This window comes from Nannospalax galili, unplaced genomic scaffold (assembly GCF_000622305.1).
Source record: "Nannospalax galili isolate Female #2095 unplaced genomic scaffold, S.galili_v1.0 scaffold940, whole genome shotgun sequence".
Taxonomy (NCBI): Eukaryota; Metazoa; Chordata; class Mammalia; order Rodentia; family Spalacidae; genus Nannospalax; species Nannospalax galili.
Window position 1 is genome coordinate 630,410 of NW_008346079.1, and position 26,619 is coordinate 657,028.

At 47.7% G+C, this 26,619-nt stretch overlaps 2 protein-coding genes and 1 non-coding gene across 8 annotated transcripts in view; 1 reads left to right on the plus strand and 2 right to left on the minus strand.

The window, feature by feature from the left end:
* The window catches only part of Fam114a2 (family with sequence similarity 114 member A2), a 46,192-nt gene extending 40,110 nt beyond the window's left edge, over window positions 1-6,082 (minus strand). The window contains exons 1-4 of one of the 4 annotated variants that reach the window (XM_008842333.2): window positions 5,996-6,082; window positions 1,906-2,120; window positions 1,504-1,603; window positions 857-949 (exon numbers count right to left, since the gene is read on the minus strand). In XM_008842333.2, the coding sequence (XP_008840555.1) occupies window positions 857-949; window positions 1,504-1,603; window positions 1,906-2,106 (394 nt within the window). In that variant the 5' untranslated portion in view covers window positions 2,107-2,120; window positions 5,996-6,082. Of the gene's footprint in view, window positions 1-856; window positions 950-1,503; window positions 1,604-1,905; window positions 2,121-5,516; window positions 5,737-5,955 lie in introns of those variants that run through there. The other 3 variants (XM_008842334.2, XM_029567932.1, XM_029567933.1) reach the window with 3 other exon arrangements.
* On the plus strand, window positions 6,023-26,619 carry Mfap3 (microfibril associated protein 3). 3 transcript variants are annotated; one of them, XM_008842335.3, is made up of 3 exons: window positions 6,023-6,129; window positions 19,808-20,231; window positions 23,468-26,619. In XM_008842335.3, the coding sequence occupies exons 2-3, from the start codon at window positions 19,958-19,960 to the stop codon at window positions 24,250-24,252; spliced, it is 1,059 nt and encodes a 352-aa protein (XP_008840557.1). In that variant the 5' UTR covers window positions 6,023-6,129; window positions 19,808-19,957; the 3' UTR covers window positions 24,253-26,619. The 3 variants fall into 3 exon arrangements, 2 of the variants coding, with proteins under 2 accessions (XP_008840557.1, XP_029423794.1); XM_029567934.1 differs by lacking the exon at window positions 6,023-6,129 and adding an exon at window positions 22,151-22,247 and having other exon boundaries at window positions 20,041-20,231; XR_003850974.1 differs by lacking the exons at window positions 6,023-6,129; window positions 23,468-26,619 and adding an exon at window positions 20,444-21,534 and having other exon boundaries at window positions 20,090-20,231.
* LOC115071917 lies at window positions 20,779-20,855 on the minus strand. Its single transcript, XR_003850975.1, has one exon. It is a non-coding gene; the product is annotated as a small nucleolar RNA SNORD83 (small nucleolar RNA).

Sequence of the window (26,619 nt, forward strand, 5' to 3'; positions counted from 1 at the left end):
TTGTTGGCCAGGGTGGCCAAAGGGATTCCCAGATAGTAACCCAGCATAGAACTGGGAAATTGAACAGAGACCCCAATCTTATCCAAAGGAATATAGACAACTGATTACCGCTAGATGAAGAACAGATGACCCTCCTAAAACACCCCCAGCCTACCTCTAGATAGGCTGACTAGATTCACCAGAAGGGCAAGTAGTGGGGAATGGCTGGGGGTGCCAACAACACAGCAGACAGTAGCAGGGATATCAGAGTATAAGGGCTCTAGTTGGGGGAGGGAGGCTATGGGAGGGTGCTATCTGGGAACTGGGTGTATAAACAAAAAGAAAAAAATAATAATTCTTCAAAGCATAAAAATTTGCTCCTTAATAATTAGTAGATGTGAAAGACATTACCACTGAAATCTACCTGATGACTTTATATCCATGCTCAGATGCCAAGGAGCTCAGAAAGTAACTGACTGTGACTAGTAATAATCAGATATATAGAGATTAGAAATGCATGTGCATCTTAGTGTCAATAGTATTGAAAATGAATTTTTCTGTATGAAACTATATTTTAATAATGAAATGGAGATCTTTTTTAAAGTTTAAAACCTCATTTAATTTTATGTCTTATAGGGGTTATACGGAGTACAATATTGTATAACTGTATCAATTCAACTGTAAACCTAAAAATTTACAGCCAATTTTGAAAGAGATGCATCTTAGCTCTGGAAATTGTTATTGAATATGTCAATGCTGTTGTAATGAAATGTTTCTTCTAATTATGTGGCTATTAAATAAATGATTATAAAAAAAAAGAACTTACCTGGTCCATCTCTCCCCACACCCCTAGACCTCCAGGTTTCCAGACACTGACCTGCTGCAAGCTTGGCTTCGGCTGAGACCTCACTGGGACTAGGAATACCAAGTGAAGACTCTGCCTTCTCGATGACATTTGAAATACCTTGTCCTAATGAGAAAAACAGTAACATCTTGGGTGTGTTGTTTGTTACCAAAACCAAAGAAACAAACGAAAAATCAAGACTGTATATTTTTAAAGTCGTGGTCACAAGACATGGTCTTTTTTTTGGTCTTTTTCAGACAGGGTCTCCCTGTAGCCCAAGCTGGCCTGGAACTCGCTCTGTAGACCAGGGTGGCCTCGAACTCATAGAGATCCGCCTGTCTCTGCCTCCTGAGTGGTGGGATTAAAGGCATGTGCCACTATGCCCACCAGGCATGGTATTTTAATAATATATAATGAATCCTGGGGAATTGTCTAACTCCTCCCCCAAAACAAAAACAATTTCCACTGACTTTCATCACCAAAAAATAGACTTATATTAATTCTTAGATTTCAACTTCTAACAAGAAAATGCACAAACTCCCGTGGCAGTACACATCAGCCTATCAGTACCAGCCAGCCCCAGACAATAAAGTCCTTTAATAAATACAGGAGAATTCAGTCATCTACAACACAAACTTGTAGAAATGCTCACAAAAATAACGAAGGACTGATGGCCTTACCTACGGTCGCTACTGTGGCAGAGGCTGTGGAGAGCAGAGACTTGCCCCAGCTGCCCCAATATCCCCATCCGCTCTGGGGTACATCTTTAGAAACAGTCTCCTGTTTTCTCCAGTAAGAGAAAAAAAAGAAGACACAGAAAACAGAAAAATGAGATTCAGAATGTAGAGATAAGGTGTCTCATCAGCTGAAGCAGAGGTGAACAAATACTCATTATTTGGCTAAGGAGACAGAGAGCCTGACTGACAGCCGAGTCATCAGCATGTGAGCACTGGGCAGCAAATGCATTGACTTATAAAGGCATTGCTAGAACTCTGAAAGATATGGATCCCAAATGCTTTTTAACCCCAATACTTGTAAATCCAAAATGTTGAGATGCTCCATTTGGCTAAAGTCTGTGACACCTGAACAGGGAGAGCTTCTGATGCCTTGAGGCTGCTGGACGGTGTGGTTTCCGGTCTCTTCCGAGTGGACGCTACAGGTTGTAACTCATTCTCTGGCTCGGCTTGGCTGACAGAGTTCTCAGCCGGCCCACAGTCTCCATCCTCAAGGACGGGGGTTGCTTTAGTTACCACAGGAGTTTCTGTGTCATCCTTATCTGACATGGTTAGAACATCACCTGCAAAAATAAAAGCCCAAAAGGAACTCATTTATATACACTTCTTTGGTATGAACTATCTGCTGAAACCTTTGAGACTTTCTGATTCAGGTACTAGAATAATAATGCAAAGAAACCCTGCCATCTCCACTCATTTCCCCAGGAACAATCAAAAACTGGCATCGTTACAATTCCCCATCTTATGTAAAGTTTAGCAGTTTTGCAAATACTCACTTATGTGTTCAGTAATTCTGCACACTTATCACACACATAGTTGGCCTTCAGAGTCTGTAGGGAAGTGGTTCCAAGACCCACTGCTCCTGCATGTCTCCAAGGCTCACACTCCTCACATAAAATGGTACAGCCACCTGCACGCCCTCTCATCCGCCACCCTACATTGCTTGTAACACCTAACACAGCATCACGCTCCGCAGGTAGCTGCCACACTACACTGAGAACAGTGACAAGTCTGTACAGGCTCCATACAGAAGATATATTTTCTCCAAATATTTTCAGTTCATGACTGAGAGTCTGGACACAGAACCCATGGATACAAAGGACCAACAGCATGACTCTCCTGACCATGATGGACGGGTCACACACAACCTAACCATAAGGATCCCTTGTGCTAGACTTTGAAGGCAAAGACACGTCCCATCCTTCTATCAGCCTACAATGACCAGCTACTGATCTCTTGACTCTGAAACTGCCATTTCAAGTCACAGAAACTGGAGCATGCAGTAGATTAGCTCTTGAGTGACTCTTCTCAATCAGCGGAGTCGGAGTCGTAGTAGGTGCAAGGCACAATGCATCTGTCCATTCAAGGTAATCTTTAGTTTTCAATATGCGACTAGTACACAAGTAAAAACTATGAACGTTCACATACAGGATGTGAACATAAGCTTTCTTTTCTCTGTAATAAAATTTATTATAATATGGGTCAAATAGTAAGTCCATGTTTAGTTTTATATGAAACTCATCTCCAGAGCAGTAAAAGAAACTAAAGTATTCTGTGTTCTGACCTTTTTTTTCCTAATTTGAACCATTTTCAGAGGTCTGTGGTGGTAGCTCACTGTGACCTTTACACTGCATTTCTCTAATGGCTAAAAATGCTAGAAACTTTTCACGTGTTCACCGTTTGAACATTCTCTTCAGTAAAATACCTATTTGCATTTTTGTTCATTTTCTAGTTAGATTTGTTCTCTGCTGAGTTTTGAGAGTACTTCATATTCTAAACTCAGGGTGTGGCTTCACCCCAGTCTACAGCTCAGTTTTCATTGTTTTCTTTTAAGACAGGATCTCCCTCTGTAGCCCAGGCTGGCCTCAGCTTATGGCAATCCTCCTGCCTCAACCCAAACCACCACACCTGGGTTCTTCACCATCTTCATGGGGTCTCTCACCAAGCGAGCTTTGCATTTTGATGAGCTCCAGTCAATCTTTCCTTTCACTCACTGTCCTTAAAACGCTTTCATTACGCACTCCCACTTCAACTCGCCCAGAGATTAAGTCATCAAATAGCAGTTTTGTCAGGTCAGCTTTTTACTTTTTACTATTCATTGCAAATATAACAAATGTTGCTGTTGATGGCTGGACCATTTGATGTAACCAAAGCATAACTGAACTGGACTTTTTATTTCATTTACTTGGCAGTGCTGCAGGTCAGCCCAGGACTTCATACTTGCTAAGCGCTCTACCACTCACGTGACTCTGCCGACACCTCAGGTCAGCTCTGGAGTAGCAATGTTACCTAGTTAATTCTTCCCAAAAGTAGGACTCTAGCAAGTCAAGCCATGCTATCACTGGTACTTCTATAAAGAGGAAGTCGAGTTTCCAGGATAACTAATTGTCACCAAGGACCATATGTACACCATACATGCCAGGTATCTGTAAAAGCATTTTATCCAGGAATGTACTAAGTGCAGAATAGATCTGACTCGCACTGTTACGCTTCTAACACAATAAAAGAGAAATTAACAAAGAAGGCAGATGTGATACAGCACAATAATCAAACTACATCCAAAGAAGTTTAGAACAGGGAGTTAGACATTCATTAGCACAGGGGATGAAACACAGAGTGTATCTAAAATAAGCCTAGAGCCGAGGCCACAAACTGGGAATCTCATCCTAACTACAGATGTCTTTAACTGGCCTATACTGTTTAACTTTTAAAGAATTAGTTGCTCAGATTTAAAAATCTCATCTTCCCGTAATAAATACAGTTTCCAATTTCCCTTGTAACACTGAAGGATCTACAGCACCGGGCCCTTGAGTGTGTGTAACTATCTCGTGCCACACGGCTGCAGAGTCTTTTGGGACAGGCACAGCTCACCCACAGCCTGCAATGTCCAGTGCCACTCCATTTGTTCCTGTGTTCAGAACACTGGGCTCCACAACCACACAGGGTGCTCGGACTCTGGCTGCAGAGCCTTTTGGGACAGGCACAGTTCACCCACAGCCTGCAGTGTCCAGTGCCACTCCATTTGTTCCTGTCCTCAGAGCACTGGGCTCCACAACCACACAGGGTGCTCGGACTCTGGGTGCAGAGCCTTTTGGGACAGGCACAGTTCACCCACAGCCTGCAGTGTCCAGTGCCACTCCATTCGTTCCTGTCCTCAGAGCACTGGGCTCCACAACCACACAGGGTGCTCGGACTCTGGGCAGTGGAACAATTTAAGGTTCTGATGTTAGTGTGTCAGCTCAATGAGACAGAAATCACCTGGCCCCTGGGCTCCTATGGGGAGTGTCTCAATGAGGTGACTGTGCAGATGGCACAAGCACTCTGCTGTCTCATCCACTCACACTAGCACCTACAGGTGCAGAACCAGGCTTGTCCCCGCTCTGTGGTGACCCGGGCCATGTCATGGCTGAGGAGACGGCCTGCTACTGCAAACCCAGTCGCCAGATGACCTGTGCCTCCACACTGGACTTTCTTCTGCAGGCTGATCAACTGATCAGGGTCCCACATTGCAGAGTCTGAATGTCTCAAGTCCACAGCCTCATCACTTCTCTGGGGCTAGCCTTAGCTCCTAAGGAGCCATCTCCTGGTCACCTCTGTTTCTGACTCAATATCCATGACTAACCAATACAAACCTTCAGGAATGTGTTACCAGGTCCCAAAGGGTCAAGAACCTCATCAGCTAGCATGAGGCCTACAGCAGAAATCATCACGACCACCATCATCATCATCATCACCATCATCACTATCATCATGATCCTCATCTCACCATCATTTCCATCATCACCATCACCATACTCGGCATCATCGTCACCATCACGTCCATCATCACCATCATGCCATCATCATCTTCATCTCCATCATCACCATCACCCTCATCGCCACCATCATTACCATCACCACCATCATCACCACCACCACCACCACCACCACCATTATCATACCCCCCTTGGCCAAGACACCTGCTCAACGTTTCCACCAGGGTACTGGAGGGTCCTGACATGACTTTTTCCTGTTCACTATAAAATCCCCGTGAAGCCGCCTCCACGCGGGAACACGGAATCGGGGTGACCTGCACCCGTGTCCCCGGGCCATGGCCATCAGACATGACTCGGAATAAACTCTTCTTCCCTTTGAGGTGAGAGCTGTACGTCGCGTCCACACAGCAGAGGTGAAGGCGCTTCGGGCACACAGAGCCCGCGCCGGGTCCACACAGCGGAAGCCGCGGTCCCCCGCAGGCCCCACCCCCCAGCCCTGAGGTAAACAATTCCCCAGTCCCCTCCCGCCGACCGGAACGCCCCAGCAGACTGCAACTCAAGCGCAGCCGGAAGCGCCGCCGCCCCTCAGGCCACGACCTGGAGACCCCGGCGCCCCGGGTTCCGGCCCTCGCACCCCGCCCGCCTCACCCCGAAAGTCCCGCAGCCGCGACGCCGGCCCTCACCGCGGACCAGGGGCCGGCGCGCCGCTCCAACTGCCCCGGAAGTACTCGCTCCCTGCGCGCGGAGGCGGGCTCGCCTGCAGACAGTGCTTCCGGGTCACGCGTCTGCTGGGGCGGAAGGAGCGTGGCCTGCGGAGGTAAGTGAGCCCCGGCCCCGGCTCGGTGGCCTCCTGGGAGGTGCTGGGCGGCTGCGGGGACGCGGAGAGTCCTGGGATGCACCGCTGCGGACGGCCTGGTCTACGTGACCGCAGAAGGCCCGCCATGCTGCCGCCCGGGGCATGCCGGGAAGCCGGGCCTGCTCCCCGCTCGCTGGCACGGTGGTGGGCGAGGGAGGCCGGAGTCGCCGGTCGGCGTCGTCTGCCGATTATTACGGGCTTCACGGGGATGGGGAGGGGCGTGGGATAGCCGGAAGTTAGGAGGAAGCCTTGCGGGAAGAGGCTAGCCCTGGGATGGGGGCGGGGAATTAGAGTCGAGACCTAGGTTGTCGGGTTGGGACCAGGAGCGTGACTCTAATGTGGACTTCGGTGGAGAGTATCTAGAGGTCCCCAAGCGAGGAGTGAAGACTTGACGACCCCTCCTCCATCAGTCACGCGTGTCCCCTACGATCCCTCCCCCATCAGACATGCACGCCTCCTTTCGCCCAGGAGCTGCGGATGCCCAGAACAGCCAAGAAGGCCTGAGACACCACCTTGGAAAAGTAGGCAGTAGGCAATCTTGAGTCTAGACAGGCAGACTCTTGGCTTCCAAGAGCCCTGATTTTGTGCTGGGTTAGCTCAGGAGTGCGGCGTTTGGCTACAACCTGTGCACAGCCCTCGCATAGATTCCCCAGCACCTAAAGACAGAGGACCCGGGGCTTCTGCCTGTGTTCAGTCCCTTAAAAAGATCTCAGTGTCCAGATACAGTGGCCCCCTCCAAAACCCTTCAGAGATTTTTCTTTACTTTTGATGGTAATTCTTTAGATTTTGCTGAATCGGTGTCTCTGAGGGCTTATTAAAAATGCCTATTCCTTTGAAGCAGGATTTCCAGTTCAAGGCTAGCGTTGTCTATGTAGTAAATCCTAGGATAGCCTGAGCTACGTAACCACACCTTGTCTAGAAGCAAAGGGACTGGAGAGATGACTCAGTGGTTAAGACTTAGCTGTTCTTGCAGAAGACCTGGCTTCCAATCTCAGCACCCACATGGCGGCTAACCATCTGTAACTCCAGTTCCAGGGATCCACCGCCCTCTCTGTCCTCCGAGGAAACTGGGGTGCACCTGCCTACATGCAAGCAATACACACACATAAAATGTCCATTAGAACAAATAAACTGAAATTACAAAATGATCCTTTCTTCTGGTTTTCTAAAGGCAAAGTGAATGGCATTGAAGCTTGGAGTTTGCCTTGGCAAACCACGTGATCTCTTCTACGCGTTACATCATAGCAGCAGTGTCACACTTCTGGTTTTGGAGTTCCATTACACTTAAAACTTACTAAGAATGTCAGAGGGTTTGCTTCGTGTGCGTTATAGCTATCAGTAGTTTCCATTTTAGAAACCAAAACAACTCGGGTTCATTTTAGAACAATAAACTCATCACATAATTACACAACAGACAAGTCTGCAAAGATTCTTTTCCTGCCACACGTGATGGTGTATACTTATGATCCCAGCACTTGGGAGATGGAGACACAGGAGCACCAGAACTCAAGGTCATCTTTGGGTGCATAGCAGATTTGAGACCAGCCTGGGCTACATGATTACTTGTCTCAAAAATGAAAAACAAAAATGTGTTAGTGTTCCAAACCCGAATCACTGAGGTTGTAGTGCTCTGCATGTATCACTGATACCTGGCCTACCGGCGTTCGGCTAGATTCTCATTTCCCCTGCACTCCTTGGAACACAGTGCCTTGTAGCCTCTGCAGAATTGTATCAGGTGTGAGACGGGAAGTGGAGCTCCTCCAGGACTCTCTGCTCCACACCTGAAATTCATGGGTTACAGTATTGTCCTGACAGTCCACAGAGATCTAAGGCTTGATTCGTAAATCAGTAAAACTAAAATGCACATCCTAGTGAGGCCAAGAAAGCTACGCCTTTAACAAGTGCCACAGATTAATGGGTTCTAAAAGTTGCATTTTCAAAACCCATTATAAATCATATTCTCTGGAATGTTGTGCCTACAAAAACAAACCAACAACCACAACAGGAAACAGGCTTTGTTTCCTCAACTTCAGGCTCTTAGTAACAGTCTCCAGAGCCTGAGGCTGGAAAGCTGGTTAGTGTTTGGAGTGGGCACCTTTCCACCTACCAGGTTGATGCCCATGTGAACATGTTGAGCAGTGTCCTTTGCCAAAGACTGAGAAGGCTTAAGACTGTGTATGGTTCATAAGTTCACGGTCTTGTGAACAGATGGATAACTGAAGGGAAACGGTCTTTTAATAGTGTACTTTCAGTGTGTTGGGGGCTGACAGAGTGAGAAACCCAAAATAAAGTAGGTGAGAGTGAGTAGCTTCCTGGACACAGTGACACCAGGAAGTGGAGTGATAGCAATAGCATGTATTTGCACTGTGATCACATCACTTCATCCAAATTGTCCAAAACTGCAGCTGTTGAATAGTCGTGTTCAACAGACAGCAAAACTTGAGACCTCTGAGCCTGGCCTTCATGAGGGCAAGGCCAGGCACCCAGAACTCCAGAGCCCAAGTGTCTGACCACTAAGCTGCAGAATCCTGTTTTTGTTTTACAGACTAGAAGGATTGTGTGGCTGTCCTCTAAGGTGTGCATACATGGACACAGGTCTAAGGGTGACGGGAGTCGTTTTACATACACGGAGTTAAAGATACTAGAGGATGTTTCAGACCGCAGAAAAAAATGGGGGGTGGGGAGATCCTAAATCCCAGCACATTTCATGGGTGTTTTGCCATTTGCTTCCAAATACTATTCCAGAACTGTGTATAGGAAAAAAGATAAACGTAGGTCTAAGTGAAATCCTGGGGTTAAAGCAAAACTCTGATAACAGTAAATACAAGAGATGTTTCTCAACATGCCAGAAAATATGTTCAGATTTGAGGTGAGTTTGCCCAAGCATTAGTTACGAGGTGTAAGGGGCTCCAAGGATGAGATACCCAGACTAGAAACTGAAAGTAAATGGCCCTCAAAATGGTGACTTCTGTTTGAATAATGTTAACTTTTTTAAGCGTTTTTATGTATTTGGGGGTGGGGCATGCGCCATGTGCACGTGTGGAGACCAGAAGACAACTTGGTATAAAAGTCAGTTCTCTGTCCACCCTTATGTAAGTCCCAGGGCTCGAGCCGAGATCGCCAGGTTTGTGCAGTGAGTCCCTTTTCCCACGGAGCATCTTACCAGCCCCATCCCTAGCTCTCCAATGTGACAGATCCCCATAGCAACACTTGCTGGTGAGCAGACGACTCTGCTGCTCTTTGCCTAAAGGAGTAGTACACAATCTGCTCTCCGTTTGCTTTTCCTCCTCCTCGGCAGTTCAGGGCGCCACTTTGTCAGTTTGCAAGGCGGTTTGTAGGAACTCCTCCGTCTTCTGTGTGTGACTTTGGGCAAAGCAGAGAGGATGAGATGTAAATACAGCTTGGAGCGCATGTAATTATGGGGACTAAAGCATTGCTAGGCCAGGATAATCGGAGTGGAAAACGGTGCCATCTGTGTGTCAGTGCCCCCCCCCCCATCATCACAGAACTATTTCTGCAGACAGCAGTTTCCTCAGCCAATTTAGTGTTGAGCCACCAGAACGGAAGTCAGCCACCTCACTTCCCTGTTTGCTTATGCTGAGAGTTAGAACCAAGTGGAAATATGTCTCCTCCTAGGAGTGGGCGTGAGTGGCAGCAGGACCATCTGTTAGGACAACTGCTGAGGCACTTTGCTTTCGGTCTTTTAAAATGATGTAGACAATATTCAGAATGATTTTCTAGGGTAAAATCATCTACAGTTTTGCTTATTCATGAGCCTAACAAAACTTAGATTCTACAAACCAACAACATGGGAAAGGAGTTGGATCTGAGGGTCACTCTCATATCTTACTCGTTATGCTAGAAAACGGTGATGTGAAACTCACCCACAGCACACAAGGCCTAATTATGAGGAAGTGGCACTGGATTTCCCCTTTGAACTCTTTCTTCTGCTTTAACTCAACTGTACGCGGGGCACAGCAGGCATTTACTGCAGGAAGAGCCAGACTCTAAAGCGGGTCGACTGGGACTCATTGGTTCCCCTTTCTCTTGGGTTCCCAGCATGCCACACTTCCCTTAAATACTGCTCACACTGTCCTCTGAGCTGCTCTGTAAACTCCTGTGTCTAGGACTCCCCTGAGCATTGCTTGCAGCACTTGGTCCCTCATATTGTGTAGGTAGTTCCTTCAGGGGGTGTTGGAGAGTCGCGTGCTCCCCACCATCGCGGCCAAGGAAGAGAAGTGGTCGTTTGATGTAATTTCAGTTGCAGGGAGCAGAAGCCCACTCCGATAGATAACTGAAGGCTCCATATGAGGACGGAAGCCAGGGGTGTTCAAGCATGGGGTGCGTCCCCTTCTGGGGTCACCTTGGACCTTTGCCACCATTGCCTCCAGCTGCTCCGCAGTCTTCACCTGCAGGTGGTTCTGTTTCTTTGTGGCTGTGATTAGAAGCACCACATGCCTGTGGTTTGGGTCAGAAGTGCCTGGGATTGACTGGACTTGGAAGGCTGTTGTCAGACCATGCTCCTGGTGTGAAGTCAGGACCCAGCTGCTGTGCCCCTTGCATAACAGCTTCAGGGTGGTCTCGGTGTTTCTCTGGACTCTTTTGAAGGTTTCCAAGAACAGCAGAGGCGAGTACCTGTGTCAGTGTGCAACAGTGACCCCAGGGATCCCACAGTGCCCTGTGTCAGTGTGTAACAGTGACCCCAGGGATCCCGCAGTGCCCTGTGTCAGTGTGTAACAAGGACCCCAGGGATCCCACAGTGCCCTGTGTCAGTGTGTAATAGTGACCCCAGGGATCCCGCAGTGCCCTGTGTCAGTGTGTAACAGTGACCCCAGGGATCCCGCAGTGCCCTGTGTCAGTGTGTAACAAGGACCCCAGGGATCCCACAGTGCCCTGTGTCGGTGTGTAACAGTGACCCCAGGGATCCCACAGTGCCCTGTATCGGTGTGTAACAGGGATCCCACAGTGCCCTGTGTCAGTGTGTAACAGGGATCCCACAGTGCCCTCTGTCAATGTGTAACAGGGATCCCACAATGCCCTATGTCAGTGTGTAACAAGGACCCTAGGGATCTCACAGTGCCCTGTGTCAGTGTGTATCAGGGATCCCACAGTGTCCTGTGTCAGTGTCACAGGGACCCCAGATATCACAGGGCTCTGTGACATTGTGTAACAGGGATCACAAGGCTCTTTGCTGGACATATCCAGACTGTAAGGAGGGTAGGTGGAGGTGGATGGCGAGGGTCACCTGGCAGCCACAGCCGTGATTCTGTTGCTTTTACAGAGAGTAGTCTTGTCTCCACCTCACCATTTCACTATTTGCTTCCTTTTTGAAAGGTCAGTCCCTCATTTTTGTGTGTGGTTTTAATTTAGAATGAAATTGCATAAAGATATTTCTTTTAAAAAGTACGTAAGTAGAGCCAAGAAGTTGAATTCTGTCAGCCAAAGCCACTAAGGGCTTCCTCTCTTCCTTCCTCCTCCCCACCCTCCTCCCTCTCACAGCTCTCCCTCCTCCCTGTCCTCGCTGCCCTGGCTCTCAGCTTCCCCCTGTTTGTAGCTCAAACCAAGCTGCCTCCAAGCCCCCTGGATGCCTATTCTTTCTCAGGTGGTTGTGGATGACAAAATGCCTCCATTTTAAATCCCAAAACAAAGATTTCGATTAGCTTAGTTATCTAAGGGATTGACTTCTTCCTGGACCCATGCAGACACAGCAGGACTTGCAAAAGGGGCCCCATGTGGGGCCAAGTAGATCTCATGGACAGTTCTCTGTCACAAATGCAGGGCATGGTGATGCAACCTGCACTATTACCAGCAGGATACTGATTTGCCATGACAAAGTTAAAATTGTATTACTCCTTCCCCCCCCCCCCAGATTGTTACATGGTTTGCATGGTATTCTAAGTAAAAGAACCAAATAATGGTATAACTCTCAAGTTATATCAACACAGCATCTGAACGGTCAACAGTAACTCAGTGCATTTAGTGATTGCTGTTGCTGGACTCTGTTTTGTATGTACTGTCTCTAGATCTCACACTCATGTGAGAATACGTACCTCTGTTCTTTCTACTTTAATGGTGAGGGGATGAGGCATGGGCTAATATTAGTCTGGTAAGAGCCAAGGCCTGCGTGTCCATCCAGGAAATCAGGCTCCAATCTGGACTCTGAGCCTCTCTGCCACCCTGGCTTTATCAGATGGTAGGTGTTCGGTTGCACCAGTCACAAGGACACCAGATCCTGAGTGGAATGTGATGGCTCAGCTCTCTGGTTCTGGGAGTGCCCCAGCAGTCTAGAGGGCCAGCAGGGCTGTCAGAGAGGACATGAACGAGTGTGTTAGTGGCCCCTAGATGTCAGTCCAGGGACCCCTGCCTCAGAACTCCCCAGTTACTAATCAAAAGCCATAAATTCTAAGGCCCGGATGCACATATCTTTATTTCTATCAAGCTGACTACATAGTGGTGGTGCTCAGTCTGGTTTGGAATCCCTGGATTTGGAGTTCTCACTGTCTTTTCCTAGTACTGGGTAATACATGAAGGCCCCAGGCCTTGAAGTCAGTTTGGAAAATGCTTGTAGATAAGGACCTTCACAGTCTTCAGAGATGGTTAATATTGGCTCTTTGGGTTTTAGAGACCGTAATAGGTACAAGTAAGTAATGTGTCTGAGTAATCAAGGTCCCTGTTGTGAAACATTGGTTTCTGAAGACCCATCACCTGCCTTGTCAAATTTGAACTGACCCAGTGTTTTTTGAGTGCTAATTATGACAACAAAAAAACACAGCTGCTGTGCTTAGGGCACGTACAGCGCAGCGTATGCCAAAGCCAGATGAGAGAAGTGGAGAGTGAGAAGCCTGCCCGTATCTGGCTAGGCCATCGTTCTGTGTGGAAGGAAGAGCCAGGCCTTGGAAGGAGGCTCAGAGAAGCCGTTTGAGGAGGGAGTTCCATGCCATGGCAACTGCACCAAGCCTCTTGTGTGTTCTTCTTCTGTGGTGCTAGGGTTGAACATGGGTCCTTGAGCATACCAGCAAGTGCTTACCCACTGAGCTACACCCCCATCCTGAAGCCTTCTGGCATGAGGACATGGTCCCGCAGTCCTCGTGGAGGCCACACATTGCTCTGGTGCCATGGCACTTCAGCAAGATCAGTCCATTTCTGTAAGAACTGCCTTAATCCTAGGGGCCATGGCCATCCCCACAGGAGTGATAACCTCTCTTAAACTACTCAGGTCTTGGCCTCTTCAGTTCTTGTCCCTCTTGAGCAAGTATCTTGTGGTGGTTTGAATGAAAATGTCCCCCATAGGCTCCAAGTGTTTGGACATTTTGCCCCCAGATGATGGTGCTGTTTTGGGAGGTTTTAGAAGGTGTGGCTATCCTGGAGGAAACACGTCACTGGGGGTGGGCTTGGAGAGTTCTTAATCCTTGCTGGATCTCCAGTTGCTCTCTTACTTCCTGTGCCTGCGTGATGATGTGAGAGCTTAGCTTCTGCTGCTCCTGCTCCAGCCACCTCCAGCACCATGCCTCCCTGCCATGACGGACTGTAATTCCGCTGGAACCATAAGCTCAAATAAGCTTCCTTCTCTAAATTGCTTGGGACAGTGTTTCTATCACAGCAACAGAAAAGTGACTAATCCAGTAATTGGTACCGAGAGTGGGGTGTTGACTGTGAAGAACCTGACCACATGGGGTTTTGGAGGAATGTGGAAGACTTTGGAAGTTTGGGGTAGAAAAGTGGTTGATTGCTGTAAGCAGAGCTTAACAGACCATTCTAGTAGGGGCCTGGAAGAAAGTAGTGCTGAGAACAATGTAGTTCCAGAGGGAAATAAGGACCTAGGCAGCAGTTGGGATATTTTGGCAAAGAATTTGGCTGGAGTCTTCCCTAGACCAAAAAGCTTGCCTGAGACTAAGTTGAAAAGTAATGGACTAATTTCTCTGGAGGAAGAAATTTCAAGACAGCCTAATGTTGAAATGGTTGACGTGGATATTAATGGTGAATATTATGCAGGTCTACAGTGAAAGAGAGAAAATGGGGCAGAAAGAAACACAGTTTGGATTGAAAAAGAGCACTAGGAAGATGGTAAATTTTGGAGCCCTGGCATGTGATGGAGAGGATCCCATTGATAAGGAGATTAAAGTGGGAGGGGCCTAGAGATTCAAACTTGAACAATGTAGAGAGTGCCTCCAGGGCAAAACCACACCCAGTTAAGCCTCTAACTTGTGAAAGGAAAATGCTACAGGGGCCACTGAAGAGAAGAGCTTCTAAAATGCATAAAGCAGGCTGGGGTCCACCCCAAAACTGCAGTCAAACTTGGCAGTGTCCCTCACCTGGTACTGGCTTTAGAGGCATGAAAGATGCAAGAGTGAAGGGGTCAACGATTCTTCCTCCGAGCTTTCAGAGAGCCTCGGAGGCCAGGCAGCAAGCATGAAGCAGGGTTGCCCCTGCCTAGAGAAGGCCCTGGCAGGCCATTGCGTGAAGGTGTGAAGGTGAAGCCTGGTTGGCAATGGAGACTCCAAGAAGATGTTCATGATGCCAGAGCTGTGAGGCATCTGCCAAGCAGACCTGCATACAGGGAGTGATACCAGCCCAAGAGAGAGATGTGTGTTACACGCAGCAAAGCTAGAGAGGCTGAGCCATCTAAGCCCTTTGGAGGTAAAGTCCCAGAAGTTGGACATGGAGCTACTGGATTGGGTGTTTGTCCTGCTGGTTTTTGGTCTTGTTTGGTCCGGTATTTCCTTACTATGCCTCCATTCCTCCCTTTCGGAATGATAATGTGTATTCGGTTCCACTGTATATTGGGAGTATGTAATTTGTCTTTTGATTTTATAGAGGCTTACAGTTAAGATATTTACCTGAATTCACTTTGGACTGTGGACTTTTGAATAGTGTTGAGACTGATAATGACTATGGGGACTTTTAAAGTTGAACTACCCATGCTCTTTCAAGTAACCCCAATAAGTTAATTGGTTTTCCCCACTGGACTCTGGTGGAACATCTATTCTGGTTTGTCATTGGTTCCTTGTCTGCAGGAAATAAACATTTGTTCACATGTCCACAAAAGTAGTCACACAAAAATCACTGTGGGGGGTTGAATGAAAATGTGCCCCATAGGCTCCAAGTGTTTCGATATTTTGTCCCCAAATGATGGCGCTGTTTTGGGAGATTTTAGAAGGTGTGGCTATCCTGGAGGAATCACGTCACTGGGGGTGGGCTTAGAGAGTTCTTAAGCCTTGCCAGATCTCCAGTCTCTCTCTTGCTTCCTGTGCCTGTGTGATGATATGAGAGCTTAGCTTCTGCTGCTCCTGTTCCAGCCACCTCCAGCCACCATGCCTCCCTGCCATGATGGACTGTAATTCCCCTGGGACCGTAAGCTCAAATAAGCTCTTCCTTCTGTAGATTACTTGGGTCAGTGTTTCTGTCATAGCAACAGAAAAGTGACTAATACATATCTCTTTCGCATACCTTAGTCACTGCAATCCCCCAAATCCATCTCATGTTAGAATCAAGCATCCAGCCCCCATTTTTTCCCCCCAGAATCAGGACCCAGCATGCTCTACCCCCTGAGTTTGAGATGTACCTGGCTCTTCCTTCTGTAGATTACTTGGGTCAGTGTTTCTGTCATAGCAACAGAAAAGTGACTAATACATATCTCTTTCGCATACCTTAGTCACTGCAATCCCCCAAATCCATCTCATGTTAGAATCAAGCATCCAGCCCCCATTTTTTCCCCCCAGAATCAGGACCCAGCATGCTCTACCCCCTGAGTTTGAGATGTACCTGCTACTACCACTTCTGGCTCTTCCCTGCCTGCCTCCGGCCAGTGTCCCCTCTGCTCCCTGCCTGCCTCCTGGTCTATCTCAGCCGTTCCATTCTTCAGTCCTGCCTGTCATATACGGCTCTGGGGGAGGTTTTGTACAGTGCACTCAGCTCCCTATGAGCCTCTGTATTTCCCTTGGGGTAGCGTCGAGCATACCGTGTATCTGTTTAGTTAGGGTCTGTGGCCTCTGACAGGCTCCGCTCTATGAAGGCAGAGATGGCATCTTCAGGACAACAGTGGCATCTGGTGTGTGCTCTGTAGAAACTGTTGCTAAATAGATGAGAATGTGGATCTCTGCTCTGAAACTCAGTGCTGGGGAGGTGGGGAGGCTGGAGGTGCCAGGGCAGGAAGAGCAGCACTGGGTTAGCTGGGCTTGTGGGGAGCTCTTCCTTTGGCTTTCCTGTGGTTTTTGTTTTGAGACAGGGTCTCACTATGCAGCCTGAACGCACCATGTAGACCAGGCTGGCCTGGAACTCACAGAGGTCTGCCTGCTGGGATTAAAGGGCAGATGCCACCACACCCAACTCATCACAGTCCTGGAGAAAGCCTGGAGCCCTGGTATAGAGGAAGGACCAAGTCACATCCATCCCTTGTCATCCTCAATGGCAAAGACCTTGGAAGCTTGTTGGGAAACTGCCAGCTCAGAGTCTGGTCCTCATCAATAAACTTTACATTGTTTATGCCCATCACCTCAGCCTTAAGAGAGAGACAAGGCTTTCGTGTGGACTCTTATGTTAACTTCTAGCATGGTCCTAAGCAAGTAGTCACTGAAGTCTGTACGTTAAGTCGTTTATTAAATCCCCAGGTCTTTGTTTCTTCCACTGGCATTTTGGTAGTGTTTTAAGACTCTGTCATGGAACCCAAAGTTAGGGGGTTTTGTTTTGCTCTAAATAGTCTGTCCTTAAATTTCAAAGTTTCAGAAGGTTCTTTATTGTCATTATTAAACTCTTCCTTCATGAGCTAATGAAAATTAAATGACATTTAAAACTTCTTGTAATTCAGACTTTGAGGGGTTTAAAGGCAGAATACAACCATCCATTGCTTTTTATGGTCTGTGATGACACAGCCTTCCTGTGAGTGCAAAAGAGAGCAGACATCATTTCCAAAGCTGAGTATCTTGGGCCTTGTCCTGGTTTGTTCTTCATTGCTATGACAAAATACTCTGACCAATACCAACTTGGGGAGGAAAGGGTTTATTTGTCTTACATCTCCCAGGTCGCAGTTCATCAGGGAGCCCAAGGTAGGAACTCAGGGCAGGAGCTGGAGCACAGGCCATGGAGGAACGCTGCTTACTGGCTTGCTCCCCTGGCCCCTGTTCAGCCTGCTTTCTTATGCAATACAGGCCCACCTGCCCAGGGGTGGCACCACCCACAGTGGGCTGGGCCCTCCCACATCACTCATCAAAAAGATGCCCCTCAGACATTGCCACAGGCCAGTCCACATTTCCCCAATTGAGGCTCCCTCAACCCAGGTGTTCCTCAACCCAGCACAGGCCTTGATGGGGAGTAAGGCTAAGTGTTTCACCCCATAGAAGTATGAATTGAAATTTTTCTTTGAGAGTGAGTGGTTTAAAGGGGAGAGTCTAATTAGAAAGAAGATCTTAGACTCTTAGACTGGCCTATATTTTGCTTTTTATTGATTGTTTTGTTCTCAAATTTGTCTAATGGTCTTTCTCTGTAGTTTCATATTTGCATTTCACACTAACGATGTCAGTTTTACTAAACGTGAAGTTAAAAACGCGTGATTCTTGCATACCATTAAATATACTCTATTTTATCATGTAGTTGTAAAGAAGAAAGTAAAGGAAAATTCTTGGTCTAACATTTGGCCTAAGGGAGGCTGTATGGCCTCAGACATCAGGCTCTCTGTTTATACATTTTGCACAATTTCCAAATAATTTTAATTCCCTGGATTCTGACCTGGAAGCCGCCTTCCCTGAAGGCTGTTAAGAGCTTTGGAGAGCACTACGCACGCTGCTAAGGGAAGACATCGTCTGATGGTCCAACCCCAGCTTCAAGGCCTAAAAACTGCATCAGTGAGCAGCACAGTGTTGGTGCAGTAGTGGCACTTTTATCCTGGGGATAATGAATAGCTACCTAATTGGACTTAAAGCCTACTCTTTGGGAGGAAACTCGTGTGGTACTGCAAACCTAGTCAAATACTCATAGCTGGAGACATCATAGATCTTAAAACCCCAAGGCTGTCACATTCCTAGACAAATGTGATTTCTTACTTTGTACAAAATATGGATCCTTAAATTTACAGACAAGTATCCCAGTCACAACCCATCAAAGGAGCGTCCTTTACAACAGACAGAGATTATTACAGAGTTCCACAACTGGTCACACACAGAGATTCTCTGTGAATTGCCCAAGTCTAAGTGGCACATCCAGGATGCAACCTCTACATCTAAGGCTCACAGAACGTAGAACAAGGGATGAAGAGAACACTAATGATCTTTCAGTTCTCATCAATGAAGCTCCTCATGCAACAGAGGGCCAGGAACACAAAAGGTCTCAAATGGCCAAAATATAGAGAATAAGAGTCTACAGAGTGTAGGTCCTTGGACAGGACTCCTATATTACAATCCATGGCTCAGGGACCATTGTGGAAGAGGGGATGGAAAGATTGTGAGAGCCAGGGAGGAGGTGCATGACCATGCAGAAATAAGAGTCCTATAGGCTCCTGGGACTCTTCACATACAAGCCTACAGCAGTGGTGTCAGCTTGCACAAGACCCATGCGAACTTAGGCAGACAGAACTGTGGAAATGAACAGCAAGCCCCAGTCTTAGTCGAAGAATTATTGGCGGCTGATTACTGCTGGGTGAGGAAGAGCTGATCTTAAGGGGGGACTCTAGATAGGCTGTCTAGACCCCAGTGGATGAACTTGCACTGAGGAACATCTGGGGACGCTGACTTGACATGATAGGCAAATAAATGACAGAATGTGTGAACTCCAGTGCATGAGGGGGGTGCTATGGGTGGATGTCAATGGGGAAGGGACATAAAGATGACAGGATTGATTGAGATGTTCTGTACGAACACACAAAAAATGAGAAATTAAAAATATGTATCAAAAGACCAGAGAAGTCATGTCATAACGAACTAGAGAATCATCTCTACATGTGCATTGGAACACGGAGATACTATGCCCAGGCCGGGGCAAAGGAGAGAAAAGGCAGGGACGCTGAAAGAACTGACCGCCAAAACAGAAATCCAGTCAGTTTCTCGGCTGCAGTCTTAAATTACAATATACCGATGATAGCTCTATTTCAAAAAACATTTCTCATAAAATGTAATTCTGAGACAATAAAAGGAGACTAGATGCTACCTCAAGTGTTCCTGACTTATTTGTTTCATCCGATCTCCATGGTTATGATTACAATGTGCCCATTGATTTACATTATTGATGTGACCACAGATGGTGATGATACAGGTTGACGTAAACGGGCACTAAGCTCAATACTTTAGCTGTCACTGGCTCCCTGTTGCACAGAGTTTGTCAGAGTGAAATAGAATCGTAGCATTGCAGAGCTAGAAGAGTCCTTGGAGGCTCCTCCAGTCCCTCACCCGACAGATGAGGAAGCAGATGCCCAGAGAGCTTCTTGCCAAGGCTGTAGAGCTAGTGGCCAAGCTCAGCTGGAGCCTAGGTCTGCTGTTGCCCAGCTTAGTGCTGCCCTGCCATCTCTGTGAGGCTTTTTAGGTGATATTCTCTCTAATCACTCCCTGACATCAGCACCAGTTATTAATCAATTTCCTATTTATTCATTTCTGGAACACACAGTTTTATCTCCTGAGTCTCTGTTGGTTAAACTTCCTATTTGGCTTTCTTTTAGGTTGGTCTCCACGCATGCTCATCTTTTTAATCCTGAAGCTCTCAGAATACACCTGGACCTACCACTCTGCCCACCAGAAGCTGTGCTCTTGTTCAACATAGCCGCATTTGAGTTTTTCAAGTCTGAACAAGACTTTTCTCTGATTTTCCCATGAAGCCCCGTCATTGCCTGTTCATCTTAGTGATGATCACTGCTGCACCAGCTGCTCTGGTTGGGGAGGACGTGGCCCTGCTGGGAGCAAATCAGACTTCTTACAATGCATCATTTCTCCCAAGCTTTGAACTCTCAGCAGGCTCCCACTCAGGTGCTGATGTCATCATAGCCAAGGAGGGAACGAGCGTCTCCCTGGAGTGTCTTCTCACCATCAGCCCCTATGCCGATGTCCACTGGCACAATTCCAAAGGCCAGCAGCTGGATGGTAGAGGTAATCCTGTCATGGTACAGTCAGGATTGCTCAGACATACTCTTTCTTTGAGGGGTGTGACAGATTAACAAAGTCTGCAAGACGAGATGTTGGGTGAATACTTTTAAAGGGAACTGGGGATCCAGCTCAGTGGAGCCAGGCACGCTCACCGTCAGGTCATTTTTTTCTAATCCCTTCCTTAATTTACTTGGAAACAACACTTTCTCTTCCAGTGATGTCGTTGAGAATAAAGGCCATCAGGCCTGACGATCTGAGTTCAGTCCCTGAGACCCACATGCTAGAAGGAGAGAACTGACTCCCAGAAGTTGTCCTCTGACCTCCACGTATACAGCAGGACATGTGCGCCCACACACGCATAAGTAAAAATTAATAAAAGAATTGCACAATGATAATTCAGCCAGGGCTTACTTTTCAGTGGGTTCTTATTCTATCTGTTCTCCATGAGTCTGTTAATTTCCTTGATCTAGACTGCTAATGCCTTCACTAATATTGTGTTAGATCTTTGATGAGTACTTAATTACAAAGTACCTCAAAGGGGAATTTTTTTTGCCTCAGTCAAGGGTGATAGATAAAGGTCAGCACTGAGCAGAGTGCTCATTTTCGAAAATATAAACATCATATGGCCTCAAAAGGGAATTATAAGAAGCCCAAAGAGGAGGATAAAATTCTAGGATCTCCACAAGCTAAACTTTAGAAAAACCCTCCTTCTGGCAAGTATCACCCCTTACAATGTAAAGGAATTGGTTATTCAAATTAAGGTAGAAAACAACAGAAGTGCTGTTTCCTTCTCAAGAGTACACTGAGGGACGGCTGCAGTTCGTGCTACAGTCCTCGCCTGGCGTGGGAGGCCTGGGTCTGGTCTCCGTTACCACGCCACACACACGGGGACTTTCTCAGCCTCTCTTCCCGTTGCTGTGATAAAACACTGGCAGAAGCAACTTAGAGAAGAAAGGGTCTATTTGAGCTGACAGTTCCGGATTCCATCACTGCAGGGACATCAGGGCTCAGGCCTGGCACAGCTGGTCAGACAACATCACAGTCCAGGGCAGAGAGCAAGGAGTGCAGGCTCCATTTCTCCCCCTGTGCGCGAGGGTGCGTACGTGTGTGTAAAGCATTTGAACCTTCTACAGGCTAAAAGCTGGTCCTGTAGAATTGAGGAGTTTAGATTGTTAGAACAGGGTTTTTTTAATATTTTATTTATTATCTTTATTTTATGTGTATGAGCGTATTGTCTGCATGTATGTGAGTGTGCCCGTGTTGTGCAGTGCCGCGGAGGTCAGAAGAAGGTGTCAGATCCCCTGGTACTGGAATTACAGATGGTTGTTAACCACCATGTGGGTGCTGGGAATTGAACCTGGGTCCTCTGCAAGAATAGTCAGTGCTCTAACTGCTGAGCCATCTCTCCAGCCCAAAACACAGGGTTTTTAATCAGCTTATCAACGACAGTATTAGGTCAGAGTCTCCAGAGTGATGACCACGAGTACCCCGAACCTGATGGAACGTCTAAACTTCAGCCAACTAGGCTAGACTTCCTGTCCTCTGAGCTTTGGCATGTCCTGAAGAAGCGTGTCTAAGGCCTGCATTACTCAGCGTGATCAGCACAGGCTGCTGTGTAAACAGAGGCTTGGGGAGGGCAGAGCAGCCCTTGGAGTGGTAGCTTCCTTCCCGGTTCCCCTTACTTTGGAAACCACTACATCTGCCATGGCTGCTTTCGGCAGCAGCTATGGGAAGTTGTATTAAATGTTATGAATCCCTAGTGAGAGGCCTGGACAGAGCGTGTCAGTCCAGTATCGGGCTCATCAATCCTGAGCTGTTACCAGCACGTGTGCCGCAGTACACTGTGGCTGACTGGGGTGGCTCATTAATGGAGTCTCTGCACTTTGTCGCTTGATTCAAAGGGTGTCCTTTTCATGGAATAGAAACTTAGGAGACGACTGTGTCCCCAGCCGAGAATCTTCTTCCTCCTTCCCATTCGTGAGGTGGTGGCTCCTAACAGTAATGATCTGTGGACCCCAGGTCAGTTTTGATGGTGGTAAAAATGGGCACAGCCCAGAGTGTGCGTCATGTTTGTCCTAATTTAATCCAGAATAACAGAATCTTGAGGAAGGTGCTATGAAGATTAGCAACCAGCCCCTGGACCACTGCCTCTGATCATTGGTGGCCCACTCATCGAGTTAGCTCATCCATTCCATCGTCAGTGGCTTTCACTTTAATGCACAGAGTTCTCTGGGAGTTTGCCTCAGAATATTATTGCCCAGGCAGAGCCAGGTTACTACAGGATCCTGTGGCATAGATGCCCAGTGGGCTTCTAGGCTTGGCCTACCTGTCCAGAAAAGGAAAATCCCTTCAAGTGAGGGCGAGAAGCAGGTGTTTTGGGTTTGAGACTGGAGCCTAGTTGTTTTAAGGGGACTTACGTCCCACTGACAAGCTGTTCCTTTCCCTGACTTGTGAGATGCCTCTTTTTGCCTGTGTTTCAGTTAGGCTTGTCCAACAATTAAGAAAGCAAACCTTTCCTAACAAAACAGGCTAACACGAGCGAGCGAGAGAGCGAGGCATGCCAGGTTAGCCAGTCAGCAGTCAAAACCGTGCATTAAATTGCTGGATGCTTTAACTGTTATTATTACATGTATTTGTGTGTGTGCACATGTGTATGCATGTGCACACAGGTATGGACATGTGTATGGAGGTCAAAGACAGATTGGAAGAGTCAGGTCTCTTACTCTACCATGTGAGTCCTGAGAATTGAATTCAGGTTGTCAGGCTTGGTGGTAAGGGCCTTTCCGGCTGAGCCAGCTCCTGGCCTATGCCAGGTGCTTTTTTAAAAAGAACTTCCATATCTTGTGTAAGTTCATAATGAAAGGCAAGACTCAGTTCAGTAAAAATAAAATAAAAATGTACAGTCCAACATCCATAAGTAAACATTGCTTTCTATTTCTGAGACACCCTGCTCATACATAAGCTATGTAGGTAGAGACTGTGTAGACTCCACAGATATGTAGAAGTGTGTTTTAGAGCTTGGTCATTTGGTTCTGTTCATACACATCCTTCCCCCTGGAAGACTTGGCGTGTAGTGGTGAAAGGGGGGTGGCCGTGACTAGTGCCAGAAGTCCACGTCTTTACGCCCAGGCTCTGGACAAGCAGCGGCCTCTTACCTTGCAGCCTTTATGAAAAGGTGGGGCAGTGGTAAGGAGCTGCCTCTTTGGCAATTTTCTTTCATTTCTGTTGAATTTTTCCAGGTGGAAAATGGTCAGTTTCTGATAACTTCCTCAACATCAGCAGCGTGGCCTTCGATGACCGTGGGCTCTACACATGTGTGGTCACCGCTCCAACTCGTGCCTCCTACTCTGTCACCCTGCGTGTGGTCTTCACCTCAGGAGACATGAGTGTCTACTACATGATTGTCTGCCTGATCGCCTTCACGGTCACGCTCATCTTGAACGTCACGAGGCTGTGCCTGATGAGCACCCATCTGCGCAAGACCGAGAAGGCCATCAATGACTTCTTCAGAACTGAGGGCGCTGAGAAGCTCCAGAAGGCCTTTGAGATTGCGAAGCGCATTCCCATCATCACCTCAGCCAAGACCCTAGAGCTCGCCAAAGTCACGCAGTTCAAGACCATGGAGTTTGCCCGCTACATAGAAGAACTGGCCAGAAGCGTCCCTCTCCCACCCCTCATTCTCAACTGCCGCGCCTTCGTTGAGGAAATGTTCGAGGCTGTGCGAGTGGATGACCCAGACGACATGGGAGAAAGGATGAAGGAGAGACCAGCCCTGGATGCTCAAGGCAGCATCTACGTGATTAACCCCAAGCTGGGGCGCAGCAGCTCTCCTGGAGGCGATTCAGATGATGGCTCCCTGAATGAGCAAGGCCAGGAGATAGCTGTCCAGGTGTCTGTCCACCTTCAGTCAGAGACCAAGAGTATCGGGACGGAGTCTCAGGACAGCGGTCACCTCAGCGTGCCTGACCACCCTGCACCTGCCGAGGGCAGTGCTCACCTCAGAGAGGGGACGTCTGAAGACTGAAGCCACTCGCACGCCAGCCCCTACAGGAACAGCTCAGGAAAAGGACCTGCTTCCGGACATACAGCATCTTTACCAGCAGATGCCCAGGGTCCTCCCCTGGGCAAAACCTTGTGAACAGGCAGCACTGTCCTCGTGGCCATGTCCTCTTCCCTGAGGCTGATGAAGCGACGATGTTAAGATTTAAAGGCCTGAGTGACAAGCACGTGGGAAACGAGTCCTGGGCTTTTCACGGTTCTTCTGCAGCTCACGTGTGACGCTTACCTTGAGGCCCAAGTTTTCCCAATAGGATGAGGAATTTTCCCTGGATGGAAAGTTGTGTCCGGCTCCACACTTCTACCTGTCCTCTTCAAGGCAGCCTTTCCCTAGACTTCTGCTCCCTCTTTTGGGAAGCGGCCATGGCTTTGTTGTGTACTCCAGATGTCTACACCAATGCCCAGGCTCACAGAGGTGTGGACGGATTTCAGATACTCTGCCATGGGGAGTAAACAGTGACATCCATTAGGCTCACCCGTGCGACAGTAAATTGCTTGTTAGAAAACCTTCCCATGAGTTGGTTCTTGGGAGTACACAGTGTCTTTGTAGCTTACTGAGACATTTAGTTCTGGGCTGGGCCATGATTTCCCAGGTCCTCGGTGTTTTTAGAACAAGAATGTTGTCAAATCATCTCTGGCAAGTCATGGATTCTCATTTTTAATTAATAATGTCTCAGGCTTTCTCTTTTTAAAAATACCGAATTCCACAGTTGGGGTCTCTGGGTCCCAGCTGCAGTTTCCTGAGACCTCAGTTGACACTCCTGCCCTCTGTGGTCTTCAGCATGGTGCTACAGGCTGCGTTGGTACTCTGGTCGCTGTTATTCTGTGTTCTGCACAAGGGCTGCTCTATGGCCTTCCTGAGAAGCACTCACCTGCAGTCAGATGAGCTCATTGTGTTGTGTGTGTTACTGCATTAGAGCACAGGTAATCAAGACATAAAGAAGGGAAAGTGACAGGTGGGGCCTCCCAGCTCGGCCGTGGGTGAGGACCACTGGCGATGGCTGTTCCGCCCGGCTGGCATCTAACCTGATGGAGCTGTGACGACTCCTCACAGTGACTTCCTCGGCTCCAGGAGGCCTGGTGCTGTAGAGGCCAAGAACCGGGCAGTGGTGCTTAGCCTACACTTCACCGTCACCATTTGTTGCTGATGAGTGAAGCACTAGTTGAGCTAGAGGAGGTTTTAGTTGGCGTTTTAACTGCAGCTTTCAAACAAAGGGAGACAGGAAACAAAGTAAGTAGTAAACCCAGTGCCCGCCTTCCCAGGCTTGTCAGACTGCGTCTGCCCTGGACAGCACGCACACCGTGTGCAGGACAGATGGACGTGGATAAGGTGTGAGTGCTGCCTTTTCTCTCTCAGGCTGTTTCCATGGAAACCCCCAGTGCCAAACAAAGGCTACCAGTCATTTAACCGGAGCTCGCCTTGGCTTGGAGACACGTACTCCTTTAAGGAAGACTGTTTTCATACATTTGGCTGTGGAGCAAGGGCTTTTGAACATACTGTAAATTACTGAACATGTTTTCCTTTCCTCCAGTGTCCTGGGCTCAGTCTCCTGAACATCCCTCAGGTCTTCTCTCCCCTCCTCGGTATAGCAAGGCTGCAGTCACTGCGAATGTACAGCTTGTTAAAGACTGCTCTTACCCCACATGTTCATAGGCAGGACATTAGTATTTCGAACTTTAGCTGTATTTAATGCAAAAATAGAAAAACTTAGATAAGTTTCCATAATTCACTTAGGCTGTGCCATTGTACCCTTGGTAAGTCATTTTAGAAACATAACAACAGGTGCTGGGTGTGGTGCCACACACCTGTGCTGTGATCCCAGCACTGGAGGCTGAGGCAGGAGGATTGCAAGTTCCAAGCCAGCCTGGACTGCACAACAAGACCCTGTCTCAAAAAATAAATAAGGCCTGGGATGTAGTTCATGGTGGCATATTTGTCCAAGTGGCACAAAGCCCAGGGTTTGATCCCAGCCACCAGGGGACACCTGATTGGTGGCCAGAGTAACTGCCCCGCTTTGAGCCTTCCAGGCTGAGTTCCCATTGGGTAGGTCAGAACTCAGTTGATAGCAGTTTGTAAAGATAGTTTCCAAAAGAAAACCACAGCTCTTACTCTGCATCTGATCAGATATGCCGCATGTGCTTAACAGTGTTCTCTCTGTAAAGTCCTTCACCTTTGAAACTTATACAGCCTGAAAGTCTTTTGACGCCAACTGATGGAATTATCTTTCTATCTGGCTGAATTTTATAGGTCAGTAAAAAAAAAAATGCCTTTGTGCAACAAAATATGTCTGAAATAAGTCTATCACTGTATTCGTAAATTTTGTAATTGTCATTA